This window comes from Apis florea, unplaced genomic scaffold (genome assembly GCF_048593485.1).
Source record: "Apis florea isolate Af1SG1 unplaced genomic scaffold, ASM4859348v1 contig_3793_pilon, whole genome shotgun sequence".
In the NCBI taxonomy this organism is placed as follows: Eukaryota; Metazoa; Arthropoda; class Insecta; order Hymenoptera; family Apidae; genus Apis; species Apis florea.
The window spans coordinates 473,396-490,271 of NW_028256856.1; the positions used below are offsets into that span (position 1 = coordinate 473,396).

A 16,876-nucleotide genomic window follows, 5' to 3' on the forward strand; every position below is an offset into this window, starting at 1 on the left:
CGTGGGATGTTGGCCCCATTCGTGGTACGTGAAAGAATCGCGGCTCTCTCTATCCCCATTGAAATTTCGGAGTCCATGGTCGCGGTGTCGCGTGCGTATCCTATCTGAATATTGATGAAGATGCACACAACACCGCGCGCATCGTGTTCCCCTACCTTCCTTTTCCTTCTCCTCCCCCTCTTTTCCACCTCTTAATTTATACTTCCGCGATATTTGCAATTTCTTCGATCGTCCTTTCTTCCCTTCCTCCCCCCCCCCCTCCGATATAACGATATCTCTCCAAGCACCGGTACCCAAGTGGAATATTACCACTATACTTGTCGATATCCCCGAACGCGTGTACCGGTATTCACGCTTAATATATATATATATATATAACTCGCGAGCAGTACCGGTGCTGCCTCGAGTGATACCGAGGCCAACTACTGCAAATCCCCCCTCCCCAGTAATTATCCAATTGCCCAAACACGATTGTTCCATCTTGACTTTCTTCACTTTCTTATTTCGCGTCGCTTCGATTTCGAATACGAACGACGAGAGACGTGTCGTCGTTCCAGAGAGAGAAAGAGAGAGAAGCCGTGGTCTTTCGATCATCTGAAATCCTTTTTTTTCGCGTTCTTAAGGAAATTTGAGAGAAAAGGCAGCTCGAGGATATCGCTATCGAGTTTGTAACGCGTATAAATACGTATATATATATATATATATATATATATATATATATATATATATATATTATATACACGTGTGTGTGTGTATATACACGTGCATATATACGTCGCGTGTGCAATCGACACAGTTTCGTTCCATCTCGTACACTCTCGTCATCTCGCTGCTGCTCGTCTCTCTATCCCTCTTTCTCTTACACCTCTCTCGATTACGTTTCTTGGTGTGTACACGGGATTTAATGGTATAGTCATGCGACGTCGACGGCTAAGGGGCTCTCTCTAAGCTTCTCTTTCTACATCTCTATACATCATACATATATATATATATATATATATATATAATATATATATAGTATAATATATACTTTTATATATATTTATATATTTTGTATATATATATACGTATAGAAAGAGAGAGAAAGAGGCGGATGGGTATTAGTAGGCAGAGTAAGGCGCGCGCACACACAGAGGAGCGTAACCTTTCCTTGACCCGCATACTGAACGGCTGTGCCGAGGCTCGAACCGTGGGAACACAACTCGACGACTCGTCTCCCCACTCTCCTTCGAATTCTACCTCCTCTCCTGTCTCTCTTGGCTAAGGTTCTTCCTCCCTTCTCTGTCGCCGGTTCTCTCCTTTTCCTTCTCTTTCTTCGAGACCTTTCTCTCTCTCTCTCTCCCACCTTTTCGACTGGTTTCTCTCTGTCTCTCGCTTATTCTATTTCTTCCCTTCTCTCTTCCTTTTCCTCTTTCTTTCTTTCTTTCTTTGTATATGCGTGTACTATTCTATATATATATATAAATATATATAAATATATATAAATGTGTGAGAAATGTACACGTATATGCGCATAGTATATCTCTGTCTCGCTTCGATATTCGCTCCTGTTCTATCTTTTCACGGACCTCTTTCTTCCGTACATCGGTGTAAAACCCCCTTGGACGTAATGGCCGACCACCATATCCTTCTCTCTCCCCCTCCCCCCTGTGTCGCGAATCCAGCTCCTTTCTGCAGTACCTTCCTCCTCGTCGTCCTCTTCTTCATCTCTCCATCGGCCTTTACCCACCTTCGCGTATCCCTCTTGTCACGGCGAGCTTAGCCGCCTTTCTTTTTCTCGATCGTTCTGTTCCGCTCGCCATTTCTTTCCTCTCCCTTCGCCCCTTTTTTCGTCTTCGTCCTCCTTCTCGGAACCTCTTATTTACCTAAAAAACCATCGACCGATGCGCACGATCATTTTTTCGCCACACGAAACTCTCAGTGGGAAGAATTATTATTTTCCTCCTTTCCTTCATTTCAAAGAACGAGAGAACTTGTGATAACGATATATATATATACACACCGTGGGAAGTTCGATTAATTTTATCGGGAACGAGAGATAGACGATGACCCCGTAACCATCCTATTTTTATCGCATTCTCTGAAATTACTTGGTCGAGGATCGATTAGTATTTAACGATCGAAGTAATTAGAATCTACCATACGCCTTCTCGCCTCGTGTATATAGGAGGGCCTCCAACGGAGTCACCCGGTATAAAGCTCGGTTACCTGGAAACGGGGATTCCTCCTCGTCCCATCTCCTTGCCTCTTTATTGCGCCGTCCTCTATCACGTTCCATCATTTTTCATACGAGTTTAACGAGGTCTTTGACATTCGTCTTCGGTTGAGAATATCTTCGAATATTCTTCGATCATAGATTTTCGCTCTCGGAGGAAAGTTATCCCTCCTAACTTTCCTCTCCGATTTTGCTTCGTATAAAAAAAAAAAAAAAAAAAGAAAAAGAATTTTGGATTTTTTTTCATATTAAATCTATCCGACTCTGATCATTTTAAAAAAGGCCCACCCTATATAACGATCGATCGGTAAAACGAAAGCCTTCCCCGGTTGTCGGCATGGCACGGTCACTTTCTCCCCGTGTTCGTCGGTAGCCGAAGAAAAGCGATGAGCACAGCTAACGAGCAACATCCTCTCTTGTCTCGGTTCCAGATGCCACAACGGTTGGAAGGGAGCGTACTGCGACCAGTGCGTGAGATATCCAGGCTGCCTTCACGGTAGCTGCCAGAAACCCTGGGAGTGCCTCTGCGACGAAGGCTGGGGCGGTCTGTTCTGTAACCAGGACCTCAACTACTGCACGAATCACAAGCCTTGCTTGAACGGCGGCACCTGCTTTAACACCTTTAACGGCCAGGGTTTGTACACCTGCTCGTGCGCGCCAGGTTTCAACGGCACTAACTGCGAGAAGCCGCTTTTGGATTGCGACTCGAACCCCTGCCTGAACGGTGGATCGTGCACCATGGACCCGCCCTATGGGAATTCTAGCCTCGTCAAAACATCGGAATCGTCCTCCTCCTCCTCTTCATCATCATCATCATCATCGTCATCGTCATCCGCTTCGTCGTCGTCGTCGTCGTCATCGTCCACCAGGCAACATTATCGCTGCACCTGTCCACCAGGTTGGCGAGGCAGGCACTGCGAGATCAGCTCGAGATCCTGTCGAGATTCTCCCTGCCATCACGGAGCCAGCTGCGAGGACGATTCCCTTCACGGCTACGTGTGCCGTTGTCCTCCCGGTTACACGGGGAACGACTGCGAATCCCAGCTCGACCAGTGCTCCCCGAATCCGTGCTCGAACGGCGCCACCTGTACCGATCTGGGGAACAGCTTTCGGTGCTCTTGCCCACCGGGTTTCACCGGTGAACGCTGCGAGACCAACATCGACGATTGCCAAGGCGACCCGTGCCTGAACGGCGGAACCTGCGTCGATCTAGTCAATCAGTTCCGTTGCCAGTGCGTGCCCGGATACGTGGGCCGGTTATGCCAGGACAAGGTGGATTACTGCCTCACGAAACCGTGCGCGAACGGTGGCCGATGCATATCGGGGACGAACGATTATAGGTGCGCGTGCAAGCCTGGATTCACCGGCAAGGATTGTAGCGTGGACGTGGACGAGTGTCGAAGCGCGCCCTGCAGGAATGGCGGCACGTGCCTGAACCGTGTGAACGGGTTCCTCTGCCAGTGCCCCGAGGATTGGCACGGGGACACTTGCGCGGAGGAAGTAGGAAGCGGAACGATTGTGCTGCCACCTCCGTCGAACACAGCGACAGCCGCCGTACCGGCCGTTCCGCCGTCCGGTGCTAGCTACTGGTCGGGAAATCTTTCGAGGCACGTGGCTTCCGCGTCCGCGGAGCCTAGGGACGCCGGCCTCACCACCGAGCACGTGGTGGTCATAGCCACGTTGTCCACGGCCGTGCCTGCGTTCGTCCTGGTCGCGGCCGTCGCCGTGATGTGCATGAAGAGACGGCAGAAGAGGGAACAGGCGAAAGCGGACGAGGAGGCGAGGCTGCAGAACGAGCGGAACGCTGTGCACAGCAGTATGAGCAAACGAGGCGGTGGCTTGGGCGGTGGTGCGGGAGTCGGGACGGGCGGAAGTCAAGGGGTTGGTATCGGCAACGTTGGGCTTCTGGGCGGCGGCGGGAGTGGAATGATCAGCGCCGGAGGCGGGGGCAGCGTGTGCACCCTCGGCACCGGGGATGCCCACATGATCAAGAACACATGGACGGCGAACAAGAGCGTGAACAACGTCGCGTCCGCCAGACAGGACGACCTCGACTCGTCGTTTCAAACGGACGTCACGCTGGATAGCTCTTGCTCGGGTTACAAGCCAGAACCGGTGCTGCAGGACGGGCGAACGCGGACAACGAAGCAACTGAACACGGAGGCAGCCGCTCACAGGGCGTCCCACCTCTTCCAGAAGGAGAAGGATTGTCTGGGCCTTGGTCTCGGCATAGGCGTCGGTGTCGGCGTGATCGAGAGTGCCAAGAGGTCGTCGGTGTTCGCCGGTAACGCGACGACGGACAGTTGTTGCGCGGCGGAAGCGGCGTTGCTCAAGAGGCCGACCAACATCACCGAAGGGGGCAGTGGTCCACCGGGTAGCGGTGGCGGTGGCGGTGCCGAGACCGGGTGCGGGGTATACGTTATAGACGATCATTATAGGCACGACACATCGCTCGCGGCGACGCTCGCGACGGAAGTGTAGTTTTTCTTCCTCTTTACTCCCCCGTGTCCAACTGTTGTTCTACGATATAATAGTATAGAGATGAGAGCCAGTCGATCGATTAACGTGGACTCTATGTATATATATATATGTATATGTATATACATATATGCATATACATGTATATATATATACATATATCCGTAAAATGAACATTTATCTTCCTCGTAAATGACCGAAAATGCTGTGCGTGCCCCCGCGTGCGACTCACACGCGACCAAGAAGAAGAAGAACTCTTGTTTTTCTCTCAGCGCGTTACAATACGTTTGTTTCGTCGTCGCAGCGCACCGTCCTCGACGCAGCGTAACTACCAACCGGCGCGACAGAGAAACACACGCGTTACGAATCCCTTTGTGCATATACGCGCACGTACGTACACGAATACTACAATAGTCATCAACGTGTGGTGCGCGCCGCGCTCGGCTCTCCGTTATGGGCCAGCGGGTGAACGGGCGTGCGTTTCTTTGCGATTCCTTTGTTTCTCTCCCTCCCGTTGCGCAGGACGTCGCGCGTGAGAACGTTCCACCGGACTTTGCCACTACGGTGACGACACACAACACGGTGGTAGCGGGATGCGTTGCTTGCTGCCGTTGTCGCTGTTGTTGCTGTTCCTTGGTGTTCGTATTGCTGAAGCAGAAGAAGTCGGCTCGCGCGTGCACGTTCTATTGGACGATCGCGCGGGACGATCCTCCGTTGAGGTTGATGTTGACGAGAAGACAACGGGGAGTGGAGAGGTCCCGAGACTCCTTCCTTGAAAAAAAACAAAAAAAAAGAAAGAAAAGAAACGGAAGATGATGAAGATGACGATGAAGACGAAGAGGAAGAGACTTCAGCGAGGAGTTCGACAGCAGGGGAGCAAAATGAAATATACATATATATATGCACACACGTAAAAAAAAAAAAAAAAAATATATATATATATATGTATATAATACGAAATGCTGTGGAGGCGGACGATCGCGAATATCATCGTCCGACCCGTTCTTAGGTATTATAATATTATATATCATGTTCGAAGCGAAACTTTGTACAGAACTAATTTATTATTATTGTTATTTACTATTATTACTATTTGCTATTATTATTATTATTATTATTATTATTATTATTATTAATATTATTATTATTATTCTAATTATTATTATTATTAATATTATTCTATCGTATCCCATTATCATCATTGTTCCGATAATTCTCCATTGTATACTCTATTTTTCTCTCTCTCTCTCTCTCTCTCTTCTCTTCTCTTCTCTGTTCTTTTTTTTGAATCGCGTGACTGAAGATTTTTTTTTTTTTCTTTTCTTTCCCCTACTCTCTTTTCTTCATGGCTAACGAGAGACGCGTTCACGAGGATACTTACTTTTGCGTGTACACAACTACGTGTGTATGTATGCGATTCTGTATGCGTGGGTGTGTGTATTCGCGGCCGATAGCGATACAGCGTGCATGCATCGAGAGTATGTCTCTCTGTTTTCGGTACATGTGTGTGTGTGTGTGTGTGTGTGCGCGCGCACGCGCGCGCGCGCGTGTGTATTCCCCTTCCCCCTTCGTATATGTAATATGTATATAATATGTAAATGTACATGTATATGTATGTGCGTCCATCTGTTCGCTTGCGAGCAAGTCCTCAGTGAGAGAGTACGAAGCAGAGTAACGACCAGAGAGAGGAGAGCGTTTGTATGTACCGTGCGTATATATAGTTACGAGCGAGAAAGTTTACGACGAATTAGGATTCAAACGATGTCGCCCCTTCGTGAGATTTTTTTATTTTTTTTTTCCCTCGGATTTTTTTTTTTTTTCTTCCTTTTTTAGCCTTTCGGATAGCGCTATTTTTTTCGACGATCAATCGGATATTAATACCTCCTATTTTTTCTCTCTCTCTCTCTCTCTCTCTCTTTTCTCTCTTTCCATTACCCTTCTTTCGGGACGATGTCACATGGATCTGAAACGAAACGAGTCGTTCGAGGGTACAACTTTTGGATCGTTGTCCCAATTGGTAATGTATAACACATAAAAAAAAAAAAAAAAAAAAAAAGGAAACGAACTCATTACCCGGCAATCTGGGATTTCCTCGTGGCAAGCCTGTCTTGCCGGGTCATCGAGTGCTGCAACTTATCGATTAGGCGTTTTTTTTTTTTTTTTTAATATTGAATCATCTGTTAATTTAACATTGCAACAACAACGTTTAAAGGAACGAGAAATCGAAGGAATTCGAATTTCGTTCCTTTAAGAGAGGGAGGAGGGGAGGGGGGGGGGAGAAAGACGCATTACCTCGATCCGGAAGTCGTGACGACGATTCCTTTCCTTGGAGCCCTCCGATCCGTTTTGCGCGAACCATGGGATAACGTCTCCGATTTCGTGGGAGGGATGATGTCGCTAAAATCAAAATTCACGCTCGATTACATTAGCCATATCGATCGAATTAAGCGAATTTTCGTACTCTTTTTTTTTTTCTTTTTTTTTTTTTTGTACTTTAATTGGAAAATAAGGAAAAAATTTCTCGATAAAGGAAAGCTTATGGGGATGGAGATTTTCTATCGGAAAAAATATATATAATTTTTTTTCGAAACGATTGATAATTGAACGATGAAATTTGATAATGGTCAAAGTGTGTAGGGATAACTTTCTAGGGACATTCGAACGAATCCCATCGGCTTTCCTTCGCCCAACTTTCGACATTTTTCTTTCGTATCCGCGCGCGCCTCCGATGATGTGGCACATCATGAAACATTACTCGCGATAATGTATAAATACAGATAAATAAAAAAAATGGATAAATAAATGAATATATAAATATATAGATAGAAGAAAAATATATATAAAGTATATATATATATATATATAAAAATATATATATGTAAATGAGAAACCGGGCGTCGTCGTCAACGGCGTGCAGACGACGAGACGGGTTATTCCAAGTTTTCGAGATCGAAATATGCGAGAAGACGATGGTTGAAATCTTTAAAAAAGAAAAAAATTCGGCTTTTCAAATGGGATTGGAACAATTTTTCAAAGATTCTTTTCTTCGTTCGATTTAAAAATTTTTTTTTTTTTTTTTTCCGAATAATCGAAATTGAGAATAAAAAGAGAGAAAACTCTTTCCTTTTTTTCTCTCTCTCTCTCTCTCTCTCTCCCCTGTTTCGATCTCGAAATCAATGAACAAATGACGATTATGCGTTGTTATCGCACGGTTGATGATAATTATTTATTTATATGGATGATGATGCTGCTGAACAAGCGATGATGAATACGATGAACGCTGCTGATATAAATGATGATAATAATAATGATGATTGACGCACTACGACGCTATTTGTCCGATACGATTAATTAATTAACGCCGGTGGTGATAATAATGCTGATAGTGATGATCACGATAATAAATGTAGAAACGTACGATGACGATGTAACGAACAAAGATTCGATGATGTTCCTGTTAATAAATAATAATGATAATTAAATAAACGAAACAACTCTACCATAAAATGCTAAGTCAGGTCACACTACATTATTTTTCTTTTCTTTTTTTTTTTTTTCGGATCTCGCTCGTGGGCAAGGAATAGGATAAATAAATGAAAAAAAAAAAAAAATATATATATATATACGCGTATGTATAAAAAGTTTGCAACAAAAAAAAAAAAAAAAGAAAGAAACGAAGCGCATTAATTAAGAATTGTACGAGAAAAGAGGAAAACAAAAAATGGTGAAGATAAGAAAGAAAAGAGAAAAAAAAAAAATAAAGAAAGAAAGAAAGCAAAGTGTGCGGCCGGCCACACCAGCGTCGTCGACGATGCTGGATTCGGATCGATTAAACGGGCGATTAATCGATCGTTTGTTCACCGGTTGACTGGCGCCGACGCTGGCCGGCATTCGTCGACACCCGTAATTAAACGAGAAGCACGTACGTATAAACGATTATATTATATGGAATACAATGTGTAATAAAGCTGTTGTCATTTTTTGTACTTATATATATATATATATAGATATATATATATATATATCTTTCGACTGAATTTTTGATTTCTCGACGATTTTTTTCGCGAACGTGTTTGAAAGCGATCCTCGAAAACATCTCCTTGTCCACTCCTCGTTTGCCACTTTTCCTTTCCAATCCCATCGTCCAAAGTGTCCTCTCATTATATTATCCTTTCCTCGCCGTAAATTCGTTCCTTTTCGTATCGATATTGTAATTTGTTATTTTCTTCCCCTTTCCATTTGTTCAAATTTTATTTCGAATAAAAATAGACCTTTTTTTTTTTTGTTTTTCTTTCTTCGTTCACAACGAGATGTATTTATATATACAATATATATATATATGTGTTTGCGAGAAGAGAATGTATTATCAGGTATATACGTATATACCGTGTAAAGATTCCTAACTTGTCCATAAATTCATCTGTAAAAAGGGGAAAAAAAAAAAAAAAAAAAAGAAGTAACGTTATCTATAATATAAAAAAGAGGCATATATACACGTTGCGAGTCTGTGTATATTTGTAGCAGAAAATTGTACAATTAATCACGATCACGATTTTGCGATTATTATTACTATTTTTATTATTATTATTGATTAATTATTAATTATTTTATTATGATATCGCCAACGTGTACATAGAAAACGAATTGTCAATATAATTGTGTCACGCGAGTGACAGCGAACGATTAATAATGATACATTAAAATGAACCGAATCCGTTGTTGTTTGTCTTGCATTTCACCTTTTTCTCCCCCCCCCCCCCCAACTGTTCTATCCCGTCTTAATTCATACGAGGGGAAAAGGAAAAAAAAAAAAAAAAAAAATTGCAAAATGCATAAAAAAAAAAAAAGAAGAAAAAAAGAACGCCAAGAATATAAACAACGAAATAAATCACGAGATAATAATGTAATTCCCCTGGAGGGGAACGTTATATGTATATGCACGTGAGACTAACAAGAAGAACTGAACCACGTTCCAAGAGTTACGCAATGCACGCTGAATCCTTAAAGGACGATCGCGAGCTCGCTATTTCCGCGGAGGGCCCCGCTTAAGAAGGCAAGACACGGATGCATCGCGACAAAGTAGCCGCGAACGTGGCCCCGCTTGTGGGAAGATGGCGAAGAAACGACCGGGAGAAAGGGAGAGCGAGAAGGAGACGAAATCGAGAAAGAAAGGTCCGGCTCGATGGAGGAAGTGGCATCTTCTCGGAATGACATCAGATTGCTCTGATAAGGGGACAACGATTTTATGTAACCCCGATCAAGCAATGTATACATATATATATATATATATATATACGGTTTGCATTAGAATTCAAGGAATCATGGTGATCGTTTTGCTCCTGGAATAAATGGATTCGACAGTAAGCGTCAACCTTGTGGTCGTTTCTATGGGAAAGTGATAATAAGCACGTGGATCGCATGATTCGAATTCTAGAAGATGAGCGAGAATTTTATTTTTTTTCTTCCTCTTATTATTTATTTATTTATTTTTACCTTAATATTTTCTTTCTTCCGATTCCTTGTCTTTACATTATATAGCTGATTTATATATATATATCTCTTGGTGAAATCCAGTACGTATGCTAGTGTCGTGGATATTTTATACAGCTTTAATAGTTTTAATCTCCAGAATCTCTGCAAAATGAAAGCTGATTTTATGCGTGAACGTTATGACTTTTGACCGCTAGATAATTCCAAATAGTTTCAATGGATGAAAGTCGGTTTGTAAATCGTTATATAGTGAAATTTTCGAATGACCAACGAGCGTTAAAATTATATAAATCGTTCTCTTTGTTTTATCTCTCTACAGAAATAATAAAATATTGATTCACACTGTACATAAATAATTCAATTTGACTGTTATCAATAAACATTAATTGCCGTTTCGTTATTGATTGATAATGATTATGATATTAATACATAGGAATAGAATACAAATACGTATATATTCATAAAAGGATAATCAATATTTATGATTACGTTATTAGATTTTACCTTCTCGCTATTATTATCTTTCATTAAATATTGATCTCAAAGAGGTAATAAGGGGAAGATAACGATACGTCAAAGTTATTTAAATGCAAAATTTAAAATTAATATCCTAAAATAATAATTCCCACTGTTTAAATGCCACTGTACAATGTTAATTAAGACAGATATTACGACAGATATTAAGAAGCCAACAATATCAGACATATTTTACAAATTAATAGAATATTCGATAATCTAGTGCGATAATCGGATTTCTAACTTTCGATTCGATGAATTCGATCAACCGCTCAATTCATTTAAAGGTGTTTTAATCGAATTTCGAATCTATCGAATACTCGAACGCCCTCGCCATTAATTCTATACGAGATGTCGACGAGAACAGAGACGCAATTCCACGGAGCACAGTCTCAGAAGATATTATACACGGTACGCTATATAAGCAGAAGCTCGGGAACCTCGTGAAAGTCGTCGAAGTAACATCGTGGCCAGGCTACCCACGACTCATCGTGTCGTTATATACGCGCCGGTTATTACCTGCAGCTTCGCCGTTGCAAACCCATTACGACTGCCGTGGCATTCTTCGTGTCTATGCCTGCCTCCTCTCCCCACTCACCATTCTGACAGCCCATCTTATTCTTTTTCACCTTTCCCCTCTAGTTAATTAACATTTTTGTCTATACATTTTTTCGCCGTTCCGCCGGTATTTCTTTTTATCGATATGTTTTCCAACTGTGCACTCGCGCAATCGATGTTATTAAGAATCGAGAATATTTGCGTATGCGCATACGCATAAACTAGGAACGTACGCGAGTGAAACTCGCGAAGTTTTTACAATATCATCGTTTCAATTGTTGACAGGCTATTCGACAGATGTTTCGTGGGATCTCGTATGAAAGTGTATATATCGTGATGATCAATCGATTTCTTGTTTAGAATCGAGGTTATAAAAAGAATAGGATATCAATTCAGTTGCCTGTCATCATTCTAACCTATACGATCCGTTTGCAACGATGCGACGTTGACAGAAAATATCGTTTGAGATTTGTTGCCGACTACCGATCGATTCTCGATTTGGAACGCGATAGACAAGCTCGAGCTACGAAATAGTGTGCGGAACAAGTTTAAAGAAGTTTTCACCATTCTATACACGATGGAATATCTGACTGAATCTAGGAAAGCCAACGAGGCGAAAGCGTTGAATGGTCGGAAGGGAATCGGCGGTCCGACGAAATCTGTCGCAATCGATCAGAGATAGGATTGAACGTGGCCCGTCGCGATTCCGTTGCGCTTCAACGATTCCGAAATTCCTTCGTCAGTTCGACGTCGAATTTCACCTCAGGAAATTTGGCGCCTCCATTCGTCGTGTCGACGATGATCGAACGCGATGAACTGAGAAATTATTTTCATTCCTCGAATCTTCTTCATTAAAAATAAATTTCCCATTCTCATAATTATTTTTTTTACAAACATTCAATAATATATTTAAACAACTAATATAAAGGTAATTAATAATTTATTTTAATTGATATTAAAATATATTTTATTTAAATGTTATGTATTTCAAATGATTACATCAGATTACATCAGAAAAGAATTGATTTATTTATAATATTAACGTCTTCCTAAAACAAATCTGTGCAAAAGAAACTATTTAAGAGCTAAATTTAACAATTTCTTGTAGATCTATCTACGATTTACACGAGATGTATAGAATTGCATGCAGCTAAGAAATATACATTTGCAGTTCTACAGCTACACAGTAAGTATACACATATATGTATAGTATGCTATACATGCGCATATTCCTCGCGTCGTCTTTTGAGAGACTTTCACTTGCCCTCCGGTTCGGTGTATTGGCGTGCAGAGTTTACAGCCACGTGAGACGGCGTTAAGGATCTTCTTCCTTCTCCCCTCTACTATTCTTTTTCTGAGCTTGATCCGCTTCTTCCTTTAGGTATCGTTGTGAATCGAGCTCGTATACCAACCGCGACACGCTTCGTTGCTTTTCCACGTATCCTCTATAAAGATTTCTTTCGTGGTGAATAGATTCTTTATTCTTTTGGTAACGCATTCACTAATTGACAACGTGACGCCTAGTGGCGCCTCGGAAAAAAAAGTAACTAAATAAAAATAACCAAATAACCTATCATTTTACGATTGTATTCTTATTTATACGTTTTTAATAATACGTGTTAATTTATATTCTCTCTAGTTGTACATTTTCCAAAGAGCGAAGAAATGAAATATAATTAAAGATTCGAATACGATATATTCTAAATAATTATTCTTCCATTACTTTAACCTACTACCTTGTACATAAACTTACATTTGACAGAATTCACGTTATTCGTTATAACAAGTTAAATTACCGGTTAAAGATAAAACGACCAATATTATATGAAGAAAATAAAAATCTAGAAAAAAATCATAAATTATACGAACGTTTATATCAAAGAGAAATATTGAATAACGTTTGTATTTCAGGGTTAAATATCGTTTAAGTGTCGTATTACCGTTAAGGTTAGATTATCGGCAATAACGGTAGGAAGATGCTCAAGTGTTATATTGGGGCTAAAATCGAACGAGACTCGAGTAAATCTCTTCTGAACACCAAAAACATCAGCGACCGCTTCCGGCCGGTTCCAGATTCCCTTTCCAGGTGCACCGCGACGTTGCACCTCGGTGCACCGGGTCAAACAAGAGCATTCGGTGAGGAAAGAGGACAGCTCTCGCGAGGGGGATGCGCGGAGAGGCGGTTCCGGCGAAAAAAAATTAATTGGGCGGATGTAATCCGATCGATTCCCACGATTCGACTATGCACCGCCTTTATACGCGACCTACGTACGAATCGACGATCCGGTCCATTATCGTCGATAACCGGTGCACCAACCACTATATGCTCTCTGCCGGTTCTTTTCAGAAACGACCTTTTTTTCACAACGATTATTTCTTTTCGATGGTCGACGGACATCCGTGGCTCGCAGAATTTTATTTCTAGCATGCTGAAATTAGGGAGCGGTTGTAGCGTTATCATATTTTTTCCTTTTCACTCTTGTTCCGTTCATAATCATAATAATAATAAGGATGAACGAGTTGATATTCACTCTCTCGTTTTCTATAACGCGTAACATCATTTTCGAAATTTCTATTCTTTTTATGTTTAATTTTATGTTTCCTTGTTAGAATTGTTTTATTAGAATTTAGATTAAAAATTTATAATTCATTATCACTATTTTATTATTTTATTTTATGTAAAAATAAATATTGCTAGATTATCAGTTTGATTTTCACGATTCGTTTAGAATCACCTTTTTCACGTAAAAAAGAAAATTCGCTCGAAATGTTTAATAAAAGTTTAATACTCCGTCGATATTACAGCAATGCTATACATGTAAATCGCCTATCGTTTTCTTATTTTTAAGCCATCGATGTGGGCATCGATTCGATCCTAATAACCGGAATAATTCCAACCACTTTGTGAAAACGACCGCTTAATGCTTCCATTTGCAGGTTGAATTTTTCTTTTCTTCCATCGTTCTAACCTCACTTCCTACCGTGTCAAATGACAAATGTTTGCAAACCAATGTAAAATGTATACATCGAGTTAAAAAAAAAAGTGAAACACCGAGTACATATTGTCCGTTAATTGATATAATTCATCGAAGTATCACGCACGATGGATAATTGGAGAAGCATGTCCCGCGAATTTCTTTGTCGCGCAATAAATACTGGTTCGCGCGCGCCGGCACGTCCCGCCAGGAATACTCACGTGGCGCCAATACGAGCTTCGCGAGCTTAATTATAGTCACTCGATTAGAATGCACCAGCGGGAGAACCGTGGTCGTTCGAGGTACAAGTGCAACGGTGCGCCTTTCCTTTTGTGTTCGTGCCACTCGCTTCAATTCCATCCGCGTGATCTCTCGGTTTTTACGAACCGTATCGAGATGCGGCGGAGGAAAGAACGATTCTGTACCAAAGGAAAATAAACGACTGAGTCTCTGTCGCGAGACTCGAAGAATTGAGTAATAAAAGAAATCGTTCGCCTTTCGAACAGGTTTCATATCAACAGATCTCTGCACAATATTTTCCAATCGTTCTGAAATGAATTTAATCCTGAAATGAGAGAAGAAGGATTAACAAAATTTTACGCGTCGCGCAAATTACCAATGCTCTTACCGTTAAAAATAACAAAACGATTATAAATATACCGTCGTAATACCGTTTCGGAATAATTCCTATTAGATCGAATTAGGCGAAGTGAAAGATCATAAAATCATTCTTTACGTTGCATCGAGTTATCGATGTCGCATCGTTCATCGAGTTTCCACGAAAATTCTCCAACCTGGGTCCCAGTTCCGGCAATATAATTATTCTTCTACCTCGGACGATCCTATTCTCCGCTCACTCCGCTTTATTCCGCTCGATTCTTTCTGACATTTGGAGCTCCCCCGCTTTATACACACCTTCGCACGCAGGTATGCAGAGGTATGCCTCCTCCTACACCTTCTCCTCGGGCTGCATGCCCTCCCCTTTCGTGTCGTACGTTTAAGTGATCGAACCTTAACGGTCTACCGGTGCCGCGGCCGGCATTACCTAGATTCTAAGCGTACGTACGAAGTGCGCTTCGAACACCGTGCGCGTCGAAAGAGAAGGATGGGCAAGGAACGACAAAGAGGGGAAGAGGATACTACCGGCAAGAGGTCAACCTCTACGGAGACCTCCGACGCGCGTTCTTTTCGTCGGCAGGATGTGCGCGCACGCGGTTGATATCCTTTGACCTTAGCACCGCTTAAACGTAAGAATTTCGACTCGATTTTGTCGCTTCGCACATTTTCCCTCCTCCTCTCTGAAAGTAACGCAAAATATTATTTTTTTGCATTATCGAGAAATAAATGTAAAAAATGTATCGTTTTCGTAGATCGTTGATTTGAATTTCGTTAACAAAATTTATTAATCTTTATTAAACGATTATTTAAATATTTTTCAAGCGAAAAATATTTGTAAATTGTTAAAAATTGTTATATCAAGGTTAGGTTAGATTTCGCACTCAGCACAGTGAATCGATGGAAATTGTTAATGATACGAGTGGAACGTAATTGTGTGGGTAAACGTCGACGTGACGGTGTCTTGATGTATAATTTAAATTGTTTTCAGCATTTCGTTTTTATGCGCCATGAACACTGTCATGGAGATTACTGTAAGAGGTCAAGTATAGCGGATGCTCGAGGATTTTTCGCGGAGGGGATGCGTGTACGGGGCATGCAGGTGATATCCTTTGACCTTACCGGTACTGAACAGGCTCTAATGCGGGCTCGAGTTTGGCTTCAAACTTGTGTGTGGATTTTAACGCGGCGGTGTTTGCACATTTTAAACCGCTGCTTTTTATTTTCGACACTGTTGGCGTAATACAATTCCGTTATTTTTTTTTTTTTTTTCTTTTCTTTTGCGAATTTTTTCTTAAATCAATCTTTCAGTTTCTTTTAGTTACTGCGATGATAACACGTGATGAAAACGAATTAATTGAAATATCGGTGTGTGTGTAAAACCAATGATCCTTGGAAATAGTGGCATTGCTATTATAACAAATTAGTTTCGAGATAAGGACAACGTTTCGATATATCGAACCTCGATCATACACCCAGTTCTCTTATCTTAAACACACATTACTTACTACCACTGCTACTATTATTACTGGGTAAATGGTATTTTCTTCAACGATTATTTTACTTAAATAACACACAGATTACGGATCAATATTTTTTTTCTTTAAAATTTCACCTCGCTCAAAGAAGATAATAAATATATATTTAGGAAAATTCAATTTCAAAAGTTTGATCGACAAGAGGCATAAACAGCAGAAAATTCGAAATATTTCACGGAATAAACAGAATAAAAATAAAATGGAAGAGGAAGAATATCCTAGACGATAAAGCGATGCGAAGGGATACGATGTAGCAAGGTACGGCACGGTACGGCACGGTACGTTCACCAATGACCGAGTGGCACGGATCTTCTTCCATCCTTTCCTCTCTTCTCTCATCTCCGCGTCGTGCAAACACTCTGTAACCGCAAGAGTACGACTCGGTGTACGCGCGCGCGCGCGCGTGCGTGTGTGTAGAGTATAACCATGTGTACTTAGAACCACCGAGAACCTATTCCCCTTCGAATGCAAGGCTTGAATATTTCCAGCGG

At 41.6% G+C, this 16,876-nt stretch overlaps 1 protein-coding gene across 2 annotated transcripts in view; it reads left to right on the forward strand.

Moving 5' to 3' along the window:
- Delta (neurogenic locus protein delta) overlaps nt 1-9,410 on the forward strand; it is a 40,540-nt gene extending 31,130 nt beyond the window's left edge. For both annotated transcript variants that reach the window (XM_086915695.1, XM_086915696.1), the window contains exon 6: nt 2,647-9,410. In XM_086915695.1, the coding sequence (XP_086771821.1) occupies nt 2,647-4,696 (2,050 nt within the window). In that variant the 3' untranslated portion in view covers nt 4,697-9,410. The remainder of the gene's footprint in view (nt 1-2,646) is intronic.
- Nucleotides 9,411-16,876: the final 7,466 nt, after the last annotated feature.